The following is a 21,836-nucleotide window of genomic DNA, read 5'->3' as shown; positions in this document are numbered from 1 at the left end:
CTACAAATGGAATTCCACAAGGACTGGTCTGTAGCTGGTTTTGAACCAGAAAGTTAATACAAAGGTGTGAGTGCAAAACTGTCAATGCAGTGGAGGACTGGAATATTTTACAAATAACAGACAAATTAGAAAACTGGAGCAACAGAAACAGAATGAAACCTTATAGTACAAAATGCAGGGATGTGCACTTGGAAACAATTGTGGTAGACCCTCAATTAATTGGTATCTGCTGGAAATTGCAGCAGAGGAGGAGAAAGACTAAGTGATTAAGTCAGCTGCAGGATAACAACATCACCATGGCATGCTCACCAAAATGGTGGGTGTTAGTTATCATGAGATGTACCACAAAACATATTTCCCTAGGTGCCACAGCTGAAATACTGCACATTTCTGGTGACTTTGCTTTCAGAAGACATGAATTCAAAACGGAACTCCTGCAGCATTTATGTATATCTTGGGACTGTAACAAAAATGCCTGAGGTCTATGGTATCACAATACAGCAGATGCAAATGCTATGTTCATTCCTGGAACATATCATTTACACCCAGAAGGACTATGAAGATGAATGGAGAGCACTTACAAGGAGTCTTAAAAGAGCTTGGCTTTCTTGGTCTAGTAAAATGAAGGAGCCTCATCAGCATAGATCAGAGAGATAGAAACTACTGAAGCAAAAGCCAAGGTAGACATTAATTAAGATAAGCTGGTCATGAATATATTTAGGATGAAAATCAGAGAAAGGTTTGTAATCATAAGAGAATGAAGGTCAGAAACACTAAGAAAAATTCCTTAATTGGAATATCAAAAGGTTGAATTTATGATGTGGGAATACCAAAACTTGCTGCTGCATCTTATGACTCTTAAACCAAATGTAAATAGGTTGTTTTTTCTTGAAATGTGATCTAAGAGTTGAATGAATTCATTGCAGATGATAAAGGGAAAGAACAGCACGCTCACCTGAAACAGCCAAAGTCATGATGCAGGCACAGGAATTACACTGGACAGTGGGATCCTCTGACTCAAGTAGATCCAGAATTGGCTCAAGTAAACCCATTTGAACAACTAATTCTTTGTCAACTATTCATAAATTCAGGAAAAATAATGGACAAATAAAAAAATAAATAGTTAGTGCCTCTGTGGAAAGAATATATCATTCTTATGCTTTCGGAATCTATATTATGATTATATAAACCAGATCTAAGATGGAAACAGTCTGATAGCCACTCACAGTCCCTAGCTTGGTTTGCTCAATTCCTCTTCAGACTCATGCAAGAGTGTAAGAGATGTTCAGAAGTTCTAGGGTAGAAGGTCCCAAATATTTCTGTTAGCAATTCTGTTTACAAACATAAGGGTAATTTTGGAAAGAGCAATTGCAGCTTTTCAACAGGTTCAACAATTTACTCAGCACTCCCCTCACTCTTTGTTTTTCTTCCCTTTAAATATTATTTTTTACTTGTTAATAGTGACATGATATTATTTGCAGCAAAATCCTTTAGAAAAAGCAAAAAAAAAAGCTAGCTTCACTGAAGACTGACCCCATCTTCTGCTGTTATGGGATTGAGTGATGGAATACTTGTGGCCCAGGTGCCAGGAGTGAAGTAGTAGAGGCAACAAGGACTCCATTGACCAGGTGTGAGGTGTTCATGCCCTGTCTATCAACATAAACTTTATTGGGAAGTTTTTCTTCTGCAGATCCCAGATCCTATTTCAATTCCATTTGCCCTGTTAGTTACAGAAGAAAGTGAATTCTACTAAATGTTTTAACTTTTTTTTTATCTGCAAGAAATTAAGGTCCCGTTCATAATTAACAAGAAAATGAGCACTGTCTCATAGATAGAGTTTATTTCTAAGAGTTTTATCTGTTGTTTGAAAGGGCAAGTGTTGGGCTCTCAATCCAAGAACGAGAATAGAATTCCCACACCAGTCTGGGAATAATTTATCAGCACTTGCGCACAGATTTAAGAACTCTTGCCACATGATATAATCAGCTGGAGGGACCTTATATGTCTTGGTGCCACTAGAACACAGAAAAAGTAATTTAGATTTGTGTAGACCTGGGTGTGTAGATGTACCTTCCTTCTACATGAGTCTGGCTGAAAAGATACTTTTTCACCTGAAGAGAGATGTGCTGTTAATTACTCACTATGTCCTTCCAGCAAGAAGTTGACAAGGGACAAGGAAGACATCTGCTGCACCTCCAGGTCAGCAGACCGTAGTAAGGCATAGAAGGGTTCCAGATGCTCCACAGGCAGGGGGATGTTCACTGCAAGAAAGAGAGGAAATATTCATGAGTCTCATTGCTCACCATAGTCACATTTTTCCCTTATTGATCTTAAGCTTCAGGTGCTCCCATACATAGGCTGAGTGGTATTCCCCTTCATTTAAATTCCACTGCTATTAGCAAACAGGGCAAGTTTCCTGAAAAGGTTTTGAATAATCAAGTACTTCAAAAACATCATGGGAAGGAAAGCAGTATGCCTTGCTACAAAGTAAGTCATTCTGCCTCACAGCAGGTCCTTGTGTTGTGGCTACCTGCACTTTTTATACAGCAAAAAATACATGGGATAAAGTTATTACGCCAAGTGACAGAATATTCTCTTTGAAGTAAATTTAAGACAAACAAATAGATAATAAATTGCAACCCACTTGTTGCTGGTATTTCTACCTTTTTTTAGAGCCCAAAGTCTTGCTGGAATTTTATTTGGGATATCTAGGTTGACTCCTAACCGTTTACAAATTACCTCAGGAGCCAAGTGCTCCCACAGAATAGTTGGGATAAAGGAGAATGTTTCCTTCATAAACTTTCACTACAGTCTGGCCTCTAGAACTTTGTCCTCTTTCAAAAATTATATAATATAAAACATTAGCTGGTCACTATGCCCATTTCCTTCCACTATATTTTGACTGTGTTGCTCTCAGGAGATTCAGTATACACTAAGTACTTTGAGTTCTGCTGAGTTTTACAGAAGTATTACAATTACATAAATGACAGTCTTTTATAATCAAAAGAGATATCTCCTCACAGCAAAACCGTGAATTGACTCTGTCTACATGGCAATGACAGCATTTCCATTTTCCTTAGCAAACAACATAGCATGGAAAAAAACCCCAAATCTTTCCTTAATAAATCAAAGGAAATTTCACAGTTGGAAATAATTATGTGAAAATTTTCTAATGCACTGAGATAACTTACTGTGCTGACTCATATGCAGGTAATAGAGGGCAGCTGACTGCTGTAAACCTGGGTTTTCTGAAAAGGCTAAGGTCCTCAAGGCCTCCAGGGGGTCCTTTCCAAGGGGTGACATTTCAAAACCTAAAGATGTACAATGACAGCACAGGCTTGATTACACCTGAAAAGGGTTAGTTTACAAAAATGCATTAAAATTTATAGCCAACCAAACACATAAGGATTTTTGTACTGCAACAACTCCATAAAGCCCATCTACCCTTATTCATGTTTCCATGAGCAGAAGCAATAGATGAATTTGGAATAACATGTTCTTGGCAATGCCTCTTATAAAGCTCTCAAAGCTAGTGATTCAAAGCAAGATAAATTATAATTTTTAAACACTTTTTTTTAATGTTATCTAATATAAATGCAGGTGTTCTTGTTCTCCATAAAACTCTTTATCTTTTTCTGAATTACAGAAGATCTTTGTTAAAAAAAAAATCTACTGAATGTGGTGTTCTTAGTTATGAACTAAAGAAACAGTATATATTTTTAATTTACTACATTTGAAGTTCACTGCGTTTTCAATGTTGGGTATGACAATAATACCCAATCATTTTTTACAATAAAGAATTTAAGGGAATAGCAACATGGATTGCAAATAGTTTTGCCTCGGGGTCTAGCATGAGTCTACCTGTACCTAAGTATGATCGTTCCCCTATGACTAAATCAGATGTTCAACAATAGCCATCAAGCAACAGCAGTCATGCGTGACTTCTGAAAGTCACTGTATAAAATAATGTGTGGAATGGAGCAGCAGAGAGGAAAATAAAAGGGACATTGAACCAATGCTCAGTAGTATGAACTGAGCTGAAAAGGTAATGTAGTATAAATTGACTGGTGAAGCACACAATTATAAGATATGTTTTCAGGCAACAGATTAAAGCCGTGCATTAATGACTGAAATATCTCTATGAAGCATATCTAGCTACTTTATCTCCCATAGGAGAAAGAGATGTGAGGGTTGTGAGGGACAGGAGCTTTCATGCCTCTGTGCAAAACTCAGCCAATATCTCATGCCATTAGAAGATGCTTACATGACGAGACTAGCAAACTCCTACTTTCAGGATTAGGTAAGTGAGCTTCACAGAAGAACTGCTTCATATAAAGATCAATTTTCTTTAATAATTAACAATACACACAAAAGGAAGGACTGGCCTGTGTGTGAAGGTTTTAGAGAAAAAAACAAAAAATCTCTTCATGCGGTTTAATTCTGGTCCTTACACACTGACTATCTAAATCTTCCACATATCTCTGTTTTTGTTTGGGAGAGTGAAAAAGCAGAAACCACTCAAAATCTTCACCTGCCTATAATATCAAACATTTGCCGCCCTAGCTAACAGGTGAGTATGATGATCAATCATGAAGTCTCTCCTTGCATGCAAATTGTTCAAACACTGGCTTCCTGCTTATTATAATTTATTCAGAACTAAGGCTGGGCTTGCTCCATCTTGGAATAAAATACACAGGTGAATGTTAAAGTAAGAGGGATGTGTCTTGGTTCTCTTTGTGAGGCTTCCCTGCCTCCATCTATCTTGGCACCAGGATTTGGCCACTCAGAAAATTAACCTTGGTTCCGCTCCTTGGGTGCTGTGTATGTCCTGTCATGGACAGTGGGACCTCCCTGAAAGCACACACTGCCATCTGTGTACTGCTGTCAGAGAAGCTCTAGGCTTCCTGCTGCTGTACCCCAACTCTTGAGGATTCAAGCCAGACCAGCCTTTTGAAGACTGATCTCAGAGAAGAAAGGATCTCTCCAGGAAAACATACACTTGGTCTTTACAGGAAGCACCAGTGGGTGCTGCAAGGGGCCATTCTGGCCCCACCATTTTTTCCAGAGCACCCCTTCATTACACCTGATTTATCAGCTGAGCTGGGATACTGCCAAGACAATCTCTTATACAGTCAGGAGCATGCTAGCCTTTGAAGAAAAAGTTCAGCCGTGGAAGATCTCCACTGTATAACAAGCTAAAAGATCTGGCCCTATTCTGGGTATCGGTGTCAGGATTTAACCAGTGCTTAAGGTGCAACAATTAGTGAACCATACCAGCAGCACAGGACCCACCACTTTCATGGGTAATGACACCAGCTAATACCAGCCGAGGCTAATTCACACATGTTGCCAACAACTAGCGTCACAGCAATTATTGCAAAGGTTGTTCCGCAACAGATTATTTCAAACAGCACTAACTGTGTCACACCAAGGAAAAGCGTCTCTCCTGGTTCCCCTCACATGTTAGTTTTATGTTCCCAAAAAGGCAGGTAAAGAAATAGCAGTTTGTGTTCCACGCCTTTCACACAAATGAAAGTAAAAGGCTATGCAATTCTGTGTAGCAGCTTTAGACCAAAGTAGCCAAACTTAAAATAATATACCCAATCAGCTGTGAGACAGAGCAAAACCAAACAAGCAATGGCCCCTATCTAAGCTTGAGACAACGACTGTTTTTAGGCTGGACAACTGACAAAATACACTCATGTAAGATGACTGCAGCAGTGAAATAAAAAAAAAAAAAAAAAGGTTTCTTATTGATATTGTTGTATCTTAGGACAGGACAAAGAGGACATCACAAATAGATAAACAGGGGAATTAGGCAGGTAGCTTGTAAAACAAAAGAGATAGATGAAGAGTTATTGATATACTTTTATTCAAGCAGAAACCCATGACTGTGCTTAAGCCTGGCCTTTAAAATATTTGCACAAAAGCACAGTTTCTCAGAATCCTGGTAACCCAACTATGCTTGTCCCAGGGTGACTTTGACCTTCCCCATATATAGCCCAGACACCCCTACACAAGTCCAAGTGTTCTGCAACCAGCCAACATGGAGGTGTTCAACTGTGCACATCACACTGTGATCTGCCTGCTCACAGCTCAGCACTCAGGTCTTGGCACAGCTCATCTCTAGCTCCGTGAGCTCAGTGACTGACTCAAAAGAACTAACTTCAGTTACTAGAAGGACTCACTTTTATGAAACATGGGTTATGTACTAAGAGCGGTAGCAGAGCAAGAAAGTGACTGACCATTTCTACCTAGATCCAGCTGTGGCACCACTTGAGCTCTTGGTGTCCTGTACACAAAGAAAGTGCTCTGTTGCTCTGGCCTTTCCTACATCATCACCAACTGCCCGTGCCAGAACATATCAGCTAGCAATCTGCTCTCAACCCACAAAATCAATCTCCTTGTTCTTTCACAACCCTTTAGAAAAAGACAAGTCCTCTTACCGGTTTCAATGTGCTGCAGAAACTCCTGTGCTGTCACCCTCTCATGAGGCTGTAGGATGGGCTTGTACAGCTGTCTGGTTTTAGAGCTGTTTTGTTTTAAGCAGGAGCATTTGCTTATCAGAATCAAGCATTCCTTGACACTGTGCACCAAATCGGAGGACATCCTCTGAACAAAGGCTACGAAGTCCCGCAGCAGCTGCATGCATCGTCCACATAGTTGACCCATTCTTGTTCCAACAGCAGCACCAAGCAAGAAGAAAACTAAGGAGATGGAAAGAACAGTTTCTTCTCAACTTGTCCACTTTTTGCACTAGCTAGCTTCCTCAGTGTTTGTTCTGTCTTACAGAAGCTAACATCACACCATATGCGACTGCTGTAAAGCAGACAATCTTCTGTGTCCAAAAAGCTACATTTTACAAGACTGGTTCCTGCCGATCTCCCAGAGTGTACAAATCATTATTTAAAAGGCTTGACTGGAGACACGATCAAACACTTTGCTTGAAGAAAAATAAAATAATGACCTAAATACAGTTTGTGGAGAACCCGGAGCATCCACCAAAAACTTCATGAGGTTAGAAAAGCTCTGGAAAACGCAACCTCAGTTTTTGTAAGACAGCTTTCCACATGAAAGGTAGGCACCACCTTGCCTGCATGAGTACAAGCTGCAGCTACCAATGGGAGAGGAAGATTAAAAAAAAAAAAGAAGGAGAAAGTGAACAGGTTTTTCCAGTTTTTGCTGAAGCACAGACCAGAACAAAGGCGCTGTTGGACAAACAACTCATAACTCAGTCAACTGAGACTTTGCAAATCAACAAGAATAGAAAACTGGAAAAAAATTACAGTGGCCAAATGAATTTAGCACTGTTTTCCTCCTGTCAAGCAAGTCCTGCAAAGTGAGCTGCATAAGCTAGCAATGGGAGAATGCAAAAATTATCTGCAGTCTCCATGCAGAGAAAGGTAGCAAAAGGAAAATGAGTAGTTCTTCTTTTGCTCCATCCTTTTGCTTAATTCACCAGTCTAGCACATGTGCCCGCCGTTGGTTGAACAATTTCACAAGTTACCGTAGTCTAGTTAATGTAGCATGAAGTGATATTTGTAATATTGAGGTTTCCAGTAAAATCTGGTTTGATTCAAGATCACCTTAATTAAGGATCCTGTGGGTACTAGTCTTCTGAGTGTTGATCACTTTTATAAACTTCTTCTTATTCATGGATTTGACAGATTTATTCTAACTTTTTCATTTGATACATTTATTGGTAAGTATTAGCCTTACTGTCCTTTAATAGATCTTTTGTTTCTAAATAAATCACGTTTGAAAATCAACTTTTTGTTTTGCATCCATCTCCAAGCAGTCATGAGCAGGCTCACCCAAATCTCACTGGTCTGTCCAGCTACTTCTATTTCTTCTCTTACTTACACGATGTACTTTTCCTAAACACAAGTATCACATGACAACTACACCAGTAAACCAAAAGGTATGAGACCTCTAATACATAATGCAATCCATTACAAAGAATCAGGACTTTGATTTTTCTGGCTACTTCCTTGACCAGTTCTGCAAGCCTACTGAGTTCTGACCTCTGTTTCACTTCTTAATATTATCAAAAGCAAGGCTAATATTTCTATTTTCTCACTATGTCTTCTGGATCCTTTCAGTAGGGATCTTTTCAAGCACGGGGAACCCATGCGATCATCAGGTCCTACTTCTGCAACTGCTTGCTCTTCACCTTTTGCTTACATCTTCCAGTCTTCAGCCTTAATCTAAAAGCAGATCCCTGGTAATCCATTGCATGCTCCTTCTACCTCTTACTCTGTATAATGAATAGTAAAGTTTAATTGGGAGACATTTTAAAGGTAGTTTGAACTGTACTGCACTGAGATGAGAAAAAAACAGGACTGTTTCAATGAAACATTTTTTAGTAATGACTGCATTTCTGTAACATGTTCTTACTAAGCATTTCAAAATGTATTACAAACACTAAAACAGCTTTTCAATATATCTGTAAGGAAGATATTCCCAAAATCGTTTAAAAACAAATTTCAGAGGTGCTGAGTTCTTGCAATTCTGTTTTAAAGAAGTGCATAACACCTGAAAATTAGTGTATAACTTGCCTGAAGGCATAATACTCAGGTGTCCTGATACCTAGTTTGATGATTCAGTCAGGAAATTGTTCTTTGGTTTGAAACCACTACTTGAAAGATAGTGTAGAAGGCTGGTTTGTGGGTCTTCAAACATACTCTGAATTCACAACAGCTGCTGTAAAGGTAAAGGTTATAAATGCAATGTTTTTGATTAGTTTCATGACCTTAATATGTTTCCTTTTCTGACTGAATAAAATGTCATCTCAAGTCTGCAGAAGGAGAAGATATAGTAGTACTCTAATAGTGCTAAACTATTTTGATTTAATTCTTCTACAGAACATGTTTCAAATACTAAGCATCCCACACTCAACATCATCATTTTTTTTTCTCCAAGGAAAAGAAAAATCAGTTCCTTTGCAAAGTGTTAAAAAAGCCTCTCCAAACCATTTCCATTCAGGTGTGTGCAAAAGAGACTTCCAAGCAGTAACATTATTGTATGAAGGCTATTTGGAATTCTGTATAAATTGCATTTGGAAGTTTAAATCTATTTGCCAAATAATAGATGAATGCTGTAGTTAAATGGTACTTTCAGTAGAGAGCTTCCACTGGTCCAGCATTTTATCTGCTGTGTAGCTTGTCTACAAATTACAGAAAATATTACTTTTGAGTACAGTACCTTTAGCATCTGACACTCACAGTGGGTTTGTTTTGTTTTGAATCAAGAACAGAAAGTCTCAAAAATACATTTGTTCATCTGCTATTTCACTCATGCAGCATGCCACTACTTGAACCACTTCTTGTAACAGAAATTCCTTAATCTAATTTGCAATGGTGCACAACTTTTGGTTCCCCAAAAGTTCACTGGCACTGGAGAAATGTATACAAATACTCTCTATACTCCTCTTTCATATATTACCTAGACCTCTTCATACTAATAGGACACAAAACACCCTCAGGCTCTGACATGAATATTGGAAAAAACAGGTCAGCTTTATCTGAGATATGGTAGCAAAATTATAGCTCCAGGTTCTGGATTTTATAAATACTGTTATCACTGTGATTTTAATAAATGGAAAAAGGATTTTTGGGGAGTGTAGAGGAGAGGCAGTGATTGAAAACTTATGTAGTCTTATTTGACTTGTGAGCCAGTCAAGTGAGAAAACAGATATTTATATGCTTAAACAGCAGTAAATGGAATTTCACATTACTCAAGAATCCAAAAATCTAAAAGATTTAACTAATTAAATTTACATTTTATAAATTTATCCCATGACATTTTTTTATTGCAACTTTGTCTTATACATGTTTCTTTCACTCTCTTCTCTCTCCTTCCTGTTCAAGAGTGAGGAAATCACTGCACAGTTTAGAAAGCTGTATGATGGCTGTGCATTACTGCTTGGTTAGGAACAGATGAGATTTTAAAGGTTATAGCTCCCCTAATGCCTAGCAGGTCTTTATTGTTCCCATACCTGCAGTTAAGGCCTCCTCACTTGTACTAATTCAGTGCAACTGCTCTGTAAACTGGTTTGAACAATTTCCAGATCTATGAAATTTTGTGACTATGAAATACCAACAGAAAACAATCAACAAACCATAGGACTTAAGTCCTCAAACTGGACCTACCATTAACAAAAGAGTAGAATAAAAGAATGAATTTGAAAAAGATGATTGGGGAAGCAGAACAACTGTAAAGCCTGAGTCTAATGTGTGCAATTTACATTACTACTGAGCTCTTTTATATATTTGTGTATATATATATAATACATATAACAAATATATACACTTGTGCACGTGTGTGTATGTATGTACATATTCACCACTACAATTTCAGGAGGAATTCAGATGAACAGTAATGGAGTACAGTCATTTAAGCAGGTAGGAAGTCAGATTGAGGACTTGATAGATTGATTTGTGAAGATCTGCCAGAGGTTACTTCATTGCAAAGCTAGGCAGAGATTCATTTTCACTCATTGTAATTTTGTAGAGTATAAAGGAAGTTGTTCTCATTGCATCAAATTCCTTGGCTGAGGTATTTGCTCATTCTCCTTCAGAGGGAGAGTGCCATCTACTGAAGCATCTCCTTGACACAGCTTCCTTGAGCCTTGTCCCACTCATGGATTGACAAAATCTACTCAAAGGGGTTGTAAAATGGAACAAGGTTTTAACAGGAGGAGCAGCTGCTATAGATGTGGATGTCTTGTAAAGTACCAGCAGCACATAAAGGACCAGGCCAAAGATGGTAAGTAACACCACTGACTTCTGCAAGTCTGTGCTGCAGTTTTTGAAGAGATTAAAGACAGCCTCTTTCTGTGTTTCTTCATTCCTAGTAAATCTTTGGAACTGAGGTTATATTATCATTCTGTAACTCTTAGGAGTGGCATTTCCTGATGAGACAATCCAGTTTCACTGCTGACTACTAACGATGGACTTTACTACTCATTCCCTGTTTCTATGTTAGTGCTCAGAAGATGTACAAGTTTGCAGCCGCCTCACTGAACGGTGAGAACATCTGCTAACAGTCACCAAGGGTCTGGCTTGGGCTGGTGATGACACAGTATTATTGTACTGCTTTGTCTTTATGTATCTTCATGCATCTTCCCATTGTCTTGCACTGCATATTTTATTGTAAATTTTCTGGACTATTGCTGTATTCAAATAAAGCAGCAGTTTGTGTCATGCCCAGAGCTACTGTTTCCTAGGATAATAATAAGCACATAAATTGAATTATTTTTGGTATTTTTTATTGCTTAGTAGCAAAAGATAGTGCCTCTAAAATATCAAAGGCAGGTCAGAAGCGCCTATGTACCTTAGAGGTTTGAACAAACTGTATAAAAACTGTATAAAAAATAATCTCAAATTTTACAAGATAAATTATCCCAATTTTACAGCATAAATTATAGTCAGGGCATCAAGAGGAAAGGGAGACCAGTCAGGTTGTATTTCATATCAATACCCCTAGAAAGCCACTGGTTTGATGTGTTTCAAAGCACAGGTGCATGTCCTGCTGTTTTTGCTACAAAAGGGCTGCACTGAAGGATCACACAGCCCAAATGTCAAAAGTTTGGTAAAACAAGGAGTGAACAAAATTTCAAAACAACTTGCATTAATTGTCATTAGACAAATATATTTGAAATAATTAAAATATATTTTAAAAAAGTTTCATGTTATAGTTTGTTTCGTCTGGGCATATAGCACGTTGTCTTGAATACAGTGGAGAACTGAAAGAGTAGTAGTCTCCACCCTTTCTGTCCCAATAAGATACATCCTATGTATCTTATGTTGGCTTATGTCCCACAAATCTTTGTTGGTGCCAGTAGGATTGAGTGCACCCTCAGCAAGTTTGCTAACACCACCAAGCTGAGCGGTGTGGTCGACACACAAGAGGGAAGGGATGCCATCCAGAGGGACCTGGACAGGCTTGAGAGATAGGACTGTGTTAACCTCATGAAGTTCAACAAGGCCAAGTGCAAAGTCCTGCACATGGGTCAGGGCAAAAAACTTAAAAGTTAGATGCCCAGAGAAGCTGTGAATGCCTATCCCTGGAAGTATTCATCGCCAGGCTGGATGGGGTTTTAAGCAACATGGTCTAGTGGAAGGTGTTCCTGCATGAGCATCCCACCAGTTCTCAGGACCATTAAGAAATAGGAGAAGGTGTATTGCATGCAGCCAAATCCCGTGACAGTTCTGAAAACAGTTCATTGTCACAGATCAAGGAGCCTCCTCCTAATAGTGCCTTATTGTTGGTTACAGCAAAAGGTGTAGCATGTGTGCTGCACTTGAGGCACAGGTTAGTTACCGTTACCCCTGCAGAAGGGAAAAAAACCTTAAAAAGAGTTTTGTTCCTCTCTAGGCCAGACCATTCATCAGTTAACCACAACTAGTGAGAACTAAAAGCTTTCACTGTATTTATTTCAGTACCAACTACTCACCGGTTGCTGCCTCCATAGAAGGCCAAGCTTAAAAAAAACCTTAAAAGAAATAGATCTAAGCAGTGCATCACTTTCCCTACACATGAAACAGCCAATCAGCATTTTGGGATTATGCCTGCTTCGCATATTACATGCCTTTTTCCTCTATCATTTGCTTTTGCCTGCCTCACAGTCAGTGTCCTCTGAATTTAAAAACTCAGTTAAAATGGTCTATGTGGATCCTTTCTTGCTATTTTTAATGTTTTTTTTCTTGTCTCAGAAATAATATGTAATAGCCTTCGAAAAAGTAAACAAGCTGTGTCAGATTTGAGTAGCGGGAATTGCTCATCGATGCTCTCAGGCACACAGTGTGATCCGTGGGGATGGACCTGTTCAGGTCTGAGAGTTGGACACGGTGATCCTCGTGGGTCCCTTCCAACTCAGCATATTCTATGATCCTGTGAATTTTAGGACCCGGCCAGCCTACACACATCCTGTGTATTAGTCAATACTGCTCACTCGCAGCTCTCGGCTGCACTTTCCCGGTGGCGCAGACACCCTGGGCGCGCTTCTCCCGGACGCGGCGCTGCTGTATCGCACCCAGGCGACGGGCGCCCATCTGCTGCAAAGCTGCTGCAGTGAAGCGCCGCGGCACCGCCATCTCCCTACCAGCGCAAGGAGTACCGGCTGCCAATGCCGCTGGATGAAAAGCCGCTGGCTGGGCTCCGCTCCACACACAAGCGCTTCCAAGACACTTCCGTGCATGGATGCGCACCCCGCCCCACAGGTAACCAGGCAACGGCCAGCGCGGCCCAGCCCCCCGCGCCTCTTCGGAAAACGAGAATACAAAAGGCGACAGCTTTTATTTGCGGCGGTGCGGGCCGGGGCGAGGGGGCGGCGGGCCGGGCGCGGAGTCTCCAGCGTTGGGCAGGGACACAGCGGGGCCGGACGGGCGGCCGCCCTCCCCCATCTTGCTTAAGGACGGGTACCCGAAACCAAGATGGCGCCCGGGCGCTGAGCGCGGGGCCAGCTCTTCCCCGCCCGGAGCGGAAGTGACGCGACGCCCGCCCCGCTCCCTATGGTGGCTCCTCTGTTTCCCCGCGGGCCCCGTGTCTCTTCCTCCGGCCCGACGGAAAATGGCCGTGTGGCTGCCATAGGGGAGCGGGGCTGCAGGGAGTTCCGCCCGCCAGGTGAGGGAGGCGAAGGGGCCGCGGGGAGGTTCGGCAGGGCGGTGGCCCCGGGTTGGAGGGAAGATGGCGGGGGAAGCCTGAGGGGGGCCCAGCCCGGCCCCGCCCCCCCCGCGCCTCCTCCCGCCTCCCTTCCCCCTCCCGGGCCGCGCGGTGTCCGCGCGCCGCGCCGTCCCGCCCTCCCCTGCCGCGTGACCTCGGCGCTCCGCAGCCATTATCCCGATTATCTCGGGCCAGACCCAGGGACCGGGCCAGGAGCGGGCAGGCGCCGTCACTGCCCTGCCGCGGGCCGCCGCTTCCCGCGGGAGCCGGGCCGAGCCGGCGTCGCTCCTCCCCGCGCCTGGACGGCGCCCCGGGAACCGAAGGTAGAAGGGGGAAGGGGCGGCGGGAAGCGGAGGCTGATCTTCCTTGTAGCTGTTCCCTGGTCCCTGGAAGCCCCGCGAGGCGGGGGTGTGGGGAGGGAGCGTCCCGCGCAGTCGGGCCTCGCCCCGGGAGTGCGGCCTTTGGCTCTGGGCCTCCTGTGGGAGGCGGGAAGGCCCGAGGGGATGTGGCTGTGCAGCACAGATTACGGGAGCGTTAAATCTCCCCGTTATTCTCGCGGGTGTGACGCCGAGGAGGGAAACGGTGCTGGGGAGAAAGGATGCTTCCCGGTATTGGATCAGCCTTTACGGTCGATGGAGGAACTTCCCTTCGGGCATGGCTGTGGTTCAGGCTCTGCTGCCTGAAACACCCCGCGCCTTCCCTGCCCTGCTTACAGATGCTCGCAAAGCCCCTTGAGGGGCAGGAGTGGGTTTCAGCCCCTTGCTGAAGGGTGCTGTTGTGTTCCCAGTGTTGATCACAGTGTAGTGTGCCTGTAGTTGCAGGATCTTATCCATTATTTCTCCTTTGCTTTGTAACCTCCCTACTTTTCACCTTTAATTTTGTGAGAATCAGATTCTTGCTTTCTGTGTCATGGTGATCCTTTACCAAGTCGCTTGTTTATCTCGGGAGATCAAAGTTTTGCCTTCACTGCAGCAGTTAAATTTTACTATACAGAAAGGCCCGAGGGCATGCAAAACAAAGGTGCTCTTGACGCTGCAAGTAGTCACTGCTTGAGCAATGGCTGGCATATTGTAAATGTATAAAAACATCACTTAGAGTAGTTGTTCTCGGTGTGGGATTGATTGATTAAAGAACGTGGGGTTCCGGGAAAATGCTGTCTAGCTGTTGTCTTTCTCCCCTTTCCTCATTCTCCTCTCCGATAATCACGTTGTTTTGGACAAAAGTAGGGAAAATAAGGGGATAAAGGCTCTGGCACTGATGTGTGCTCCAAGCATGCAGCTTCTTATGGCATGGAGAGTAGGAATTGCATCCTCCCACTCGTCGCTTTTGATATTGAGTGACAGGCTGTGCTGAATGGCAGGACGAGGTTCAGTGTGTTACATCTGTTGGTAACTGCCTCTCTCCTAGCCAAGACTTCAGTGGGCCCTCCTCTGTGGAGGCCACAGGTGAAGGCTGTTGCTGAAGGAATTCTTCCCTGGGGGAAGGGGGAAGTAGGGAGGATCATGTACCATGGAGAAGGGCCTGTTTCCATTGGGCATGCAGAAAACTCGGAGTGGTTGTAGAAATTTGGAAAAGATCAGCAGGGAGTTGTTTGGATCTAGGGTGCAGGTATTTGAATGGATTATATTCAGTCTGGTTGTCAAGGAAAGATAGTGATATAGGGGTTTGAGGAATGCCAGAGAAGGTTTAGGGATTGTTTACAGATGGGATAGGTGAAGGAAGCTAATGAGGAAAGTAAGCCTTTGGGTTACAACTGTGTTCTGTTTGTCAGAGTCTCTCCCAAAGGTATTCTCAATAAGTGCACTGGTGTTCGCTGTGCTGTCAGTGGCCTCCCTGCAGCCTTGTGGTAAATGGAATCTGGGAGACCTGAAAACTCAGCTTTTGTCCAGAGTAGTTTTTTTTCTGGATCAGGTCAGTGCTGCAGCCCACCAAGCTGTGGTATCAGTCTTGAAACAAATGAGGAAGGGACAGTTGCCTTTTCTGCAGCAGCATGCTCGTACTTCATCACAGAGATTGTGGAAACCACGGTGTAAGGGCATATGAAAACACTGTGTTTAAAACTCACACATACAAAAAAACCACCACCAAAAACCCAGAAAGGCTATCCAAAACAACATGTGTCCAGAGGCATGCTAATTTCTTTTTGTGTATTGAGAAATTTCTTTTTAAAAGTCACTTTGCTTTCTGTGTTTTTTAGTTAGAGGAGAAATATGCTTTTGTTTGCCAGTAGTATTACATAAAAGAACAGCTAACAATCATATGACAGTTTTTTTCAGAGGTGATTTTGCTCTTACTAGGTTGCTGTCTTTTGACTTATCTTACAAGTATTTTGTATTGTTTTCTATAAAGAAATGAATTAATTTTGGGGAAAAAAGGCTTTAGTATGTTTTACTGTTTCCATTGTATTTCCAGCTTATGAAACAGCGAGAATAATGCTTCCTAGATCTTATTTGTACATTCCAAGATAGTTTGGGCAAATTTTTATGGAATTTTAGTATTTGTAGGAATCTAAGTCCTTGATGATCTGAGTAGCACTGTCACTATGAAATGCATTCTGTTCTTACGTGTAATGTGCCGCTGCTACGTTTGTTTTTGTGGACATTGAAAGAAAAGGGAGGGGAGAGGTAAAGAGTGGATAAGAAAGCACGGCAGATGTGCACACACTGAATAGATGAGTTACAGTGCTGTCTCACTAAGACTTTCTGTAATTCAGTATGTGTATTATGAGAGAATACTAAAAGTTGTGTGGGATTTCTAGTAGACTGTCCTATCCCCTTTTGTTTTGTCATGATTGTATAATCCCCATGTCTTTTGAAGCCTGAATCTGAATGAACATGCATTTTGGAAACAGCTTGTGAATTACTTTAATAAGATTTGGATTTAAATCTTCCTGACAGCTCTCAAGTTATGCTTAAGCAAGAGAAATACAGACTACTAAATAACTCTAAATGAAGGATAGCTAAAATAGCGAAGCTAAGAGGAAGCAGTGTTTTGCTAGTGTAAGTGGGTATAACTGTCCTAAAATGTCTTAAACTTACGTGTGGTGTGTAACTTGTAAAATGGCTTAAGAGATGTGTTGTATGTACAGTTTGTGTACTCTGAGAAAATTTCAACATCAGTGGTGCAGTAAAGACTCTGGAAAATAATGTTTAAAAGGAGTTGGAAACAGTTTTCCTTGTCCTTTTTATTTTTTCATTAAAAATAGCAAATGCTAACATTGTTGCTTCCTCATTATTGTCTTGCTTGTGGTATTCTGGTGCATATCTTGTTTTTGCTTGATGGTTACACTTGGTGACCAAGACTAATTTAAGACACAGATCCTGTTGTTATTTCATAAAGAAATATTTTTTGAATGTGACTCAATATCTGACAGGTGATGAACTAGCCAATTTTTAAAACAGTCATGGTTTCTGTGTTTAGGTTTGGTTGTTTGGGAATGTTTTATTTTGTTGGTTTCAATTTTTTGTGGGTGTGTGTTTGTTTTGGTGGGGGCTTTGTGTGTGTGGGTTTTTTCTTTTCTTTTTTTTTTTTTAAAGCTGCTTGCAAGTACTGTTAAAAAGCTTAAATACCAAGTTTATTGTTTCTGAAGGCTATGCCAGGCTGGTTTCAGGGAAGCTTTAAGACTGTGGTGCTGCCAAAAGAAGCAGTCCTGTCTGGCTGCTATTTCAACTTCCTTGTGTTGATCCAGACGTTTGTGGAGCTGTGTAATGAGCCATATCAGAAAAAATAATTTGTATTGAAAGTAATCTAGTATGTGCTTGCAGAAATACTTGTAGTGGCATAAAGGAGATTATTAGGAATGTGAGGAAACACAGGATGGGAGAGATGGGACTGTTTCTTTAAACTAGCAGAGCCAGCGTATTCTGATTTAAAGTACTGTGGAGCTTTAGCAGCTTCCTTTGTAAAATCCAGATTTTTTTTAACATGGAAGTGAAATGACTCAGAGTTAAGTGTCACCTTTCTACTGTTTAGGGTGGAAAGCAGAGTGGAAAGAAGCTTGAGTTGCCAAAAGTGTGGGAATTACAGCCCTGGTGTTTCAGGCATAGACCATGTTCCTTGCAGTCGTGGTCCTCTTAAAAACACTGGTGTTAGTAATTTCCTCTTGTGTCACCTTGTTTATGTGCACCTCGGGCAGGCTGTGTGTCTCTTTCTGAGACTAGTCCAGAGGAAAGCATCAGTCGCTGAATTGAGAGGGTCAGCTGCTCTTGCATAGCAACATATGATGCTTAGGACCTCTTTTTCCTTGGCCTTGAGTACTGGTGCCCTTACTTGGCATAGTGTAGCCACTACAGATTGCATGAGAGTCTACAGGAAGAGGCTGCGGATAATTTCATTTGATACAGTATGTTGTAGTTGTGATGTTCTGAGGAATGCGTAGTTTTTCTGTGAAAGTATGCAGCATATAGAAGCTTATTGTTAAAAAGGAGCTGTTTTCCTACATATTTCTATTACCATTATTGTTTCTAAATAAGCTTTAGTAGAGGTTAATAAATTTGAGATTCTTGCATATTATGAGAATATTTACACAGACTAAAAAACTCACCAGCAATCTAGTATTTTCAATTTTTTTTTTAATATAAACATTGTTTGGATAAGTGGGTGTTGTCTGTCAAGGTTTTGCCCATTACAATTAAATGGGAACAAAAGCTGGACATAGTTGAGTGGTTTTTATTCAATAGTTACGGTTTTCTATTCAAAGCTCAAGCTCTTTTTCTTTCAAATGTTGTTGTATCCATACGCTTCTTACAAAAAAAATATTTGGGAAAAGGGTAGCAAATATATTTTAGCTGCTGGGGTTGGATGTAGTAAATCCAATGTCTTGTTTAATTAAAAAAAAAAAGGTGGATACTTTTCGCTTTGTCAGTTGTTAGGGAAAATTCCTAAAACTGTGTGGAACTGACTACAGGAGTTTGAGTTATGTGGAACTGACTACGGGAGTATGAGATCTTGTCTTCTGCCTAGAGGTTTTAAAGGTGAAGTAACTATCTTGTTCTATATCCCCAGGATCTAAAGACTTGTCTAAATTAGGATTTGGATTTAAGCTAACAGCAGTTAAAGTCAGAAATATATATTATTTAAGTATTCATTTAAAATCTTGGACTGAATTTGAAGTTTGTATTACTTTTTCTGTAGTAGACTTCTGAATGCCTTCATTGACCTTTACTAGCTAATACCATCTCGCCTTTTGTCTAGACAAAATCTGAAATGGTCCGATACACTACTGTGCTCCTTCAGAGACTCATGCTTGCTGATGATGAGAAGTAAAAACTTAATCTTAATAAAGCATATATTTTGTAGAAATTGGAAATATCTTGGTCACTACTAGTGAATGGTAAGTGGACTTTTGAAAGCGGTGTTTATGAACACGAGTGCTACATTTCTTCTTTTAGATGAGGAAAATGTCTGTGAACAAGTGTGAAAGTGTCATTTTAGGAGCACTGGATGTCTTAGGTCTTTGGATTTAATGAATAAATTGTTGAGATGTAGTTTCTGGGAGACCCATCCTGTCTGTATTGAACTGGGACAAATTTCCTATTTTCTTGCTTTAGTGGAATTGAAAAGTTTGTTTAATGTTGAGCCAAATTGCAAATGTACATAGTCTTAAGGCTTGAAGGTAGTTAAAAGCTGAGTCCAGTGAAAAATTCATACATTTGAGACTGGTTTTATTATTACAATTATGCTTTGTTTCTGTATAACCTTAAAAGAGCCAGTTTTTGAAGTTGTTGGCTGTTTAGGTAAAATCATATATGCTTGCATTTTAAACAAGAAGGTATAATACAGTAATGCTTCTATAAATGTTCCAAGAGAAACCTAAAGATAAAGCTTTCACTGTTGGCCTAAGTCCTCATCCCAATTGATTTTCTTTCCAATATGGTAGCTCCAATGAAGTGCAGAGCTATGTGTTAGATTTAAAATTGGTCTAACAGTTTGTCACTGTCCTTTTTACTCCCCTCTTTCTGGCTGCATGCTTTTATTTACTCCATAATCCAGCTCAGTTTGGCACTTCATTAAGCCACTTTGATAACCTATTTATGTGGAAGTGGTTTGTGGGTATCAAGAGCTTGGTCACTGAAGGACCTGAAGGATGTCAGGGCTGTGGTAAGGGGAAGATAATGTGTTACACAGCCCAGCAGGCAAGGCCAAAGGAGGAGTGGTCGCGTGTGCAAGGGGAGTAGGATTTGCCACTTGACAGTGGCTGGCTCTTGACCTGCTCCAGTCTTAGCATGCAGCTTCACTGCCCTTCCAAGAGTAAATTTGCTATTTCTTATGTGTTGTCTTTTCATGATAAACAGGTTAATGTTTGAACCCCTTTAAACAAAAGGTGTTACCTCTCCTTTAGTGAACGTTCATGTCTCTGACAGTCTCATTTTCTGTTCTATAGGAACCTGTATTGCTGAAAGCACAAATAGGGAGTTTTGAAATAATTGCTTCGTTGGCTCCAACTAACAGTTTGAGGTAAGATGAATTCTGTTTTTAAATGTTCTGATTGAACCCAACTATTGAAAATTAAAACTGCTTTTGTTTTCCTAAAATTTATGATTGCAAGAAGAAGCTACAATATATAAAACTTTATAAATTAGTCTGTCTCTTGTAAAGATCAACTATACTTGTCATACATAGAATGCAAAATGTATAAATGTTACTGTTGAGCACAGGAAAAATAATAATATATTTATTTAAAGCTGAGATTGGGTTATATTATAAACATTGTCCATCTGATGCTTGGTTTGAAAATTACTTGTAATAGAAAAAAGATCAGTTTTTCTATCACCCTTGGAAAATTGGCATGCATCATGTCTTACAACACTTTAAAAGCTCTAAATTTATGTTGCCTGTGAGTATTGAGCTTAAAAGATTATAACCCATTTTCTGTGAGTTTAATTGAACACAATGAACTAGAAACCATCTTCTGAGTATAGGTTATGCAAATTTGCTTTTTAGTGGAATGAGCCCATAAAAAACAGCATTCAACATATTCTCCACCAAGGTAAATAGTTTTTTCTGAGTTACATGTAAAGCTAGTTTAGGTTAAAAAGTTTTGCTGGTTTAGTTTCAGGTGAGATTACACCTCTGGGGCCATGCAGACTTGTGGGGAAAGTCATGTGGGGCAGGAGGAACCAGCTGATAGGGGAAAGGGTTGGTCTGCTTTTTTCTTTTGGGTTCTCTTAGATGTGTCTAAAATCTCTGAAATTTTATTAACTTAAAATTAAAATCTGACATTGTTTTTGTCTTTACATAATGTAAGTATCACCCAGGTAACAAGACAGGTTATATAAAGTACCTTGCTGTGTTGAGCTTGTATTTTTAATTCAGTAATTTTAGATTTTAAAGCCTGTTTGCAACACAAAAGCTAGATGTTTGTTTCTTTCTATTTCTGTTTTAATTATTATTAAACAGTGATGATTATTTAGCATTCAAAGGCCTGAAAATATGTAGTTACTTGTTAATAGTTTATATTCAGATTGTCTAATGTGACCCTTTTTTTTTTTTTTTTTTAAAGCTGGGCAATTTCAAAAGAAAATGGTAATGGGTCAAAGTTTTTATTAATTAAATTGGGGATTTTTAGCCACTGATCTGAAAAGAAAAAGAAAAGGTGTGTATTTTTTTATGGTTAGCATTAATTCTAAATATTTACTGTGACTGTATGTAAGAAGAAATGATAGTTTATTATTTATTTTCTTTTAGGTCTCATGGCTTTATAATCAATTGTAGTTTTCATAGCTTACTTTGTGCTGAAGCACGTTGAATTTTGTTGCAAGCCATATTATTTAACTAATTGTTAAAATCTTTAAGTTGGCCATGCATTTTACTTATAGACTAAAAAGCAAAGTTAACCTAAAAAGATGCAGGGTGAGCATCTTGACTAGTGGAAAATCGGATTAGAGCGATTAGCTTTAGTACATGTGGTTAAAGAGAAATAATACCTGTGGCTCAAACTTAACAACTGCTGGACAGAATACTTCAGGGCTTTTTCTTTCCTTATGTAAAAGGTACATTGTAGTGGACTTTAAACTCCTTCCAGAGAAGGAATAGTGCATTGGAAATGCAAGGAAACTACAAACTGCACAATAGCAAGACTTATGTTTAACATACATCAGAATGTCCAGAGTTATGTTCTTCGTGTCTTAATTTGCAGAAATGGTTTGGGTTTTTTTCTGTTTCTTCTTCTC

At 40.3% G+C, this 21,836-nt stretch overlaps 2 protein-coding genes across 19 annotated transcripts in view; one reads left to right on the top strand and one right to left on the bottom strand.

Annotated features, from left to right (window-relative positions):
- LOC108504541 (vacuolar protein 8-like) overlaps positions 1-13,196 on the bottom strand; it is a 32,454-nt gene extending 19,258 nt beyond the window's left edge. The window contains exons 1-6 of one of the 2 annotated variants that reach the window (XM_017829691.1): positions 13,106-13,196; positions 8,174-8,257; positions 6,447-7,114; positions 3,192-3,311; positions 2,142-2,261; positions 956-1,075 (exon numbers count right to left, since the gene is read on the bottom strand). In XM_017829691.1, coding sequence (XP_017685180.1) covers positions 956-1,075; positions 2,142-2,261; positions 3,192-3,311; positions 6,447-6,672 — 586 coding nt within the window. In that variant the 5' untranslated portion in view covers positions 6,673-7,114; positions 8,174-8,257; positions 13,106-13,196. The remainder of the gene's footprint in view (positions 1-955; positions 1,076-2,141; positions 2,262-3,191; positions 3,312-6,446; positions 7,115-8,173; positions 8,258-13,105) is intronic. The other variant, XM_017829692.1, reaches the window with a different exon arrangement.
- The window catches only part of BCLAF1 (BCL2 associated transcription factor 1), a 25,302-nt gene continuing 16,498 nt past the window's right edge, over positions 13,033-21,836 (top strand). For 5 of the 17 annotated variants that reach the window (XR_001877163.1, XM_017829679.1, XM_017829673.1 and 2 more), the window contains exons 1-3: positions 13,912-13,988; positions 18,859-18,997; positions 20,048-20,121. The gene's annotated coding sequence lies outside the window, so the exon portion shown is untranslated. Of the gene's footprint in view, positions 13,224-13,494; positions 13,627-13,911; positions 13,989-17,206; positions 18,998-20,047; positions 20,122-21,214; positions 21,260-21,836 lie in introns of those variants that run through there. The other 12 variants (XM_017829681.1, XM_017829674.1, XM_017829666.1 and 9 more) reach the window with 6 other exon arrangements.

Source organism: Lepidothrix coronata, unplaced genomic scaffold (genome assembly GCF_001604755.1).
Source record: "Lepidothrix coronata isolate B3197 unplaced genomic scaffold, Lepidothrix_coronata-1.0 Scaffold167, whole genome shotgun sequence".
Lineage (NCBI taxonomy): Eukaryota > Metazoa > Chordata > Aves > Passeriformes > Pipridae > Lepidothrix > Lepidothrix coronata.
This window is presented reverse-complemented; position numbering and strand designations above follow the sequence as displayed.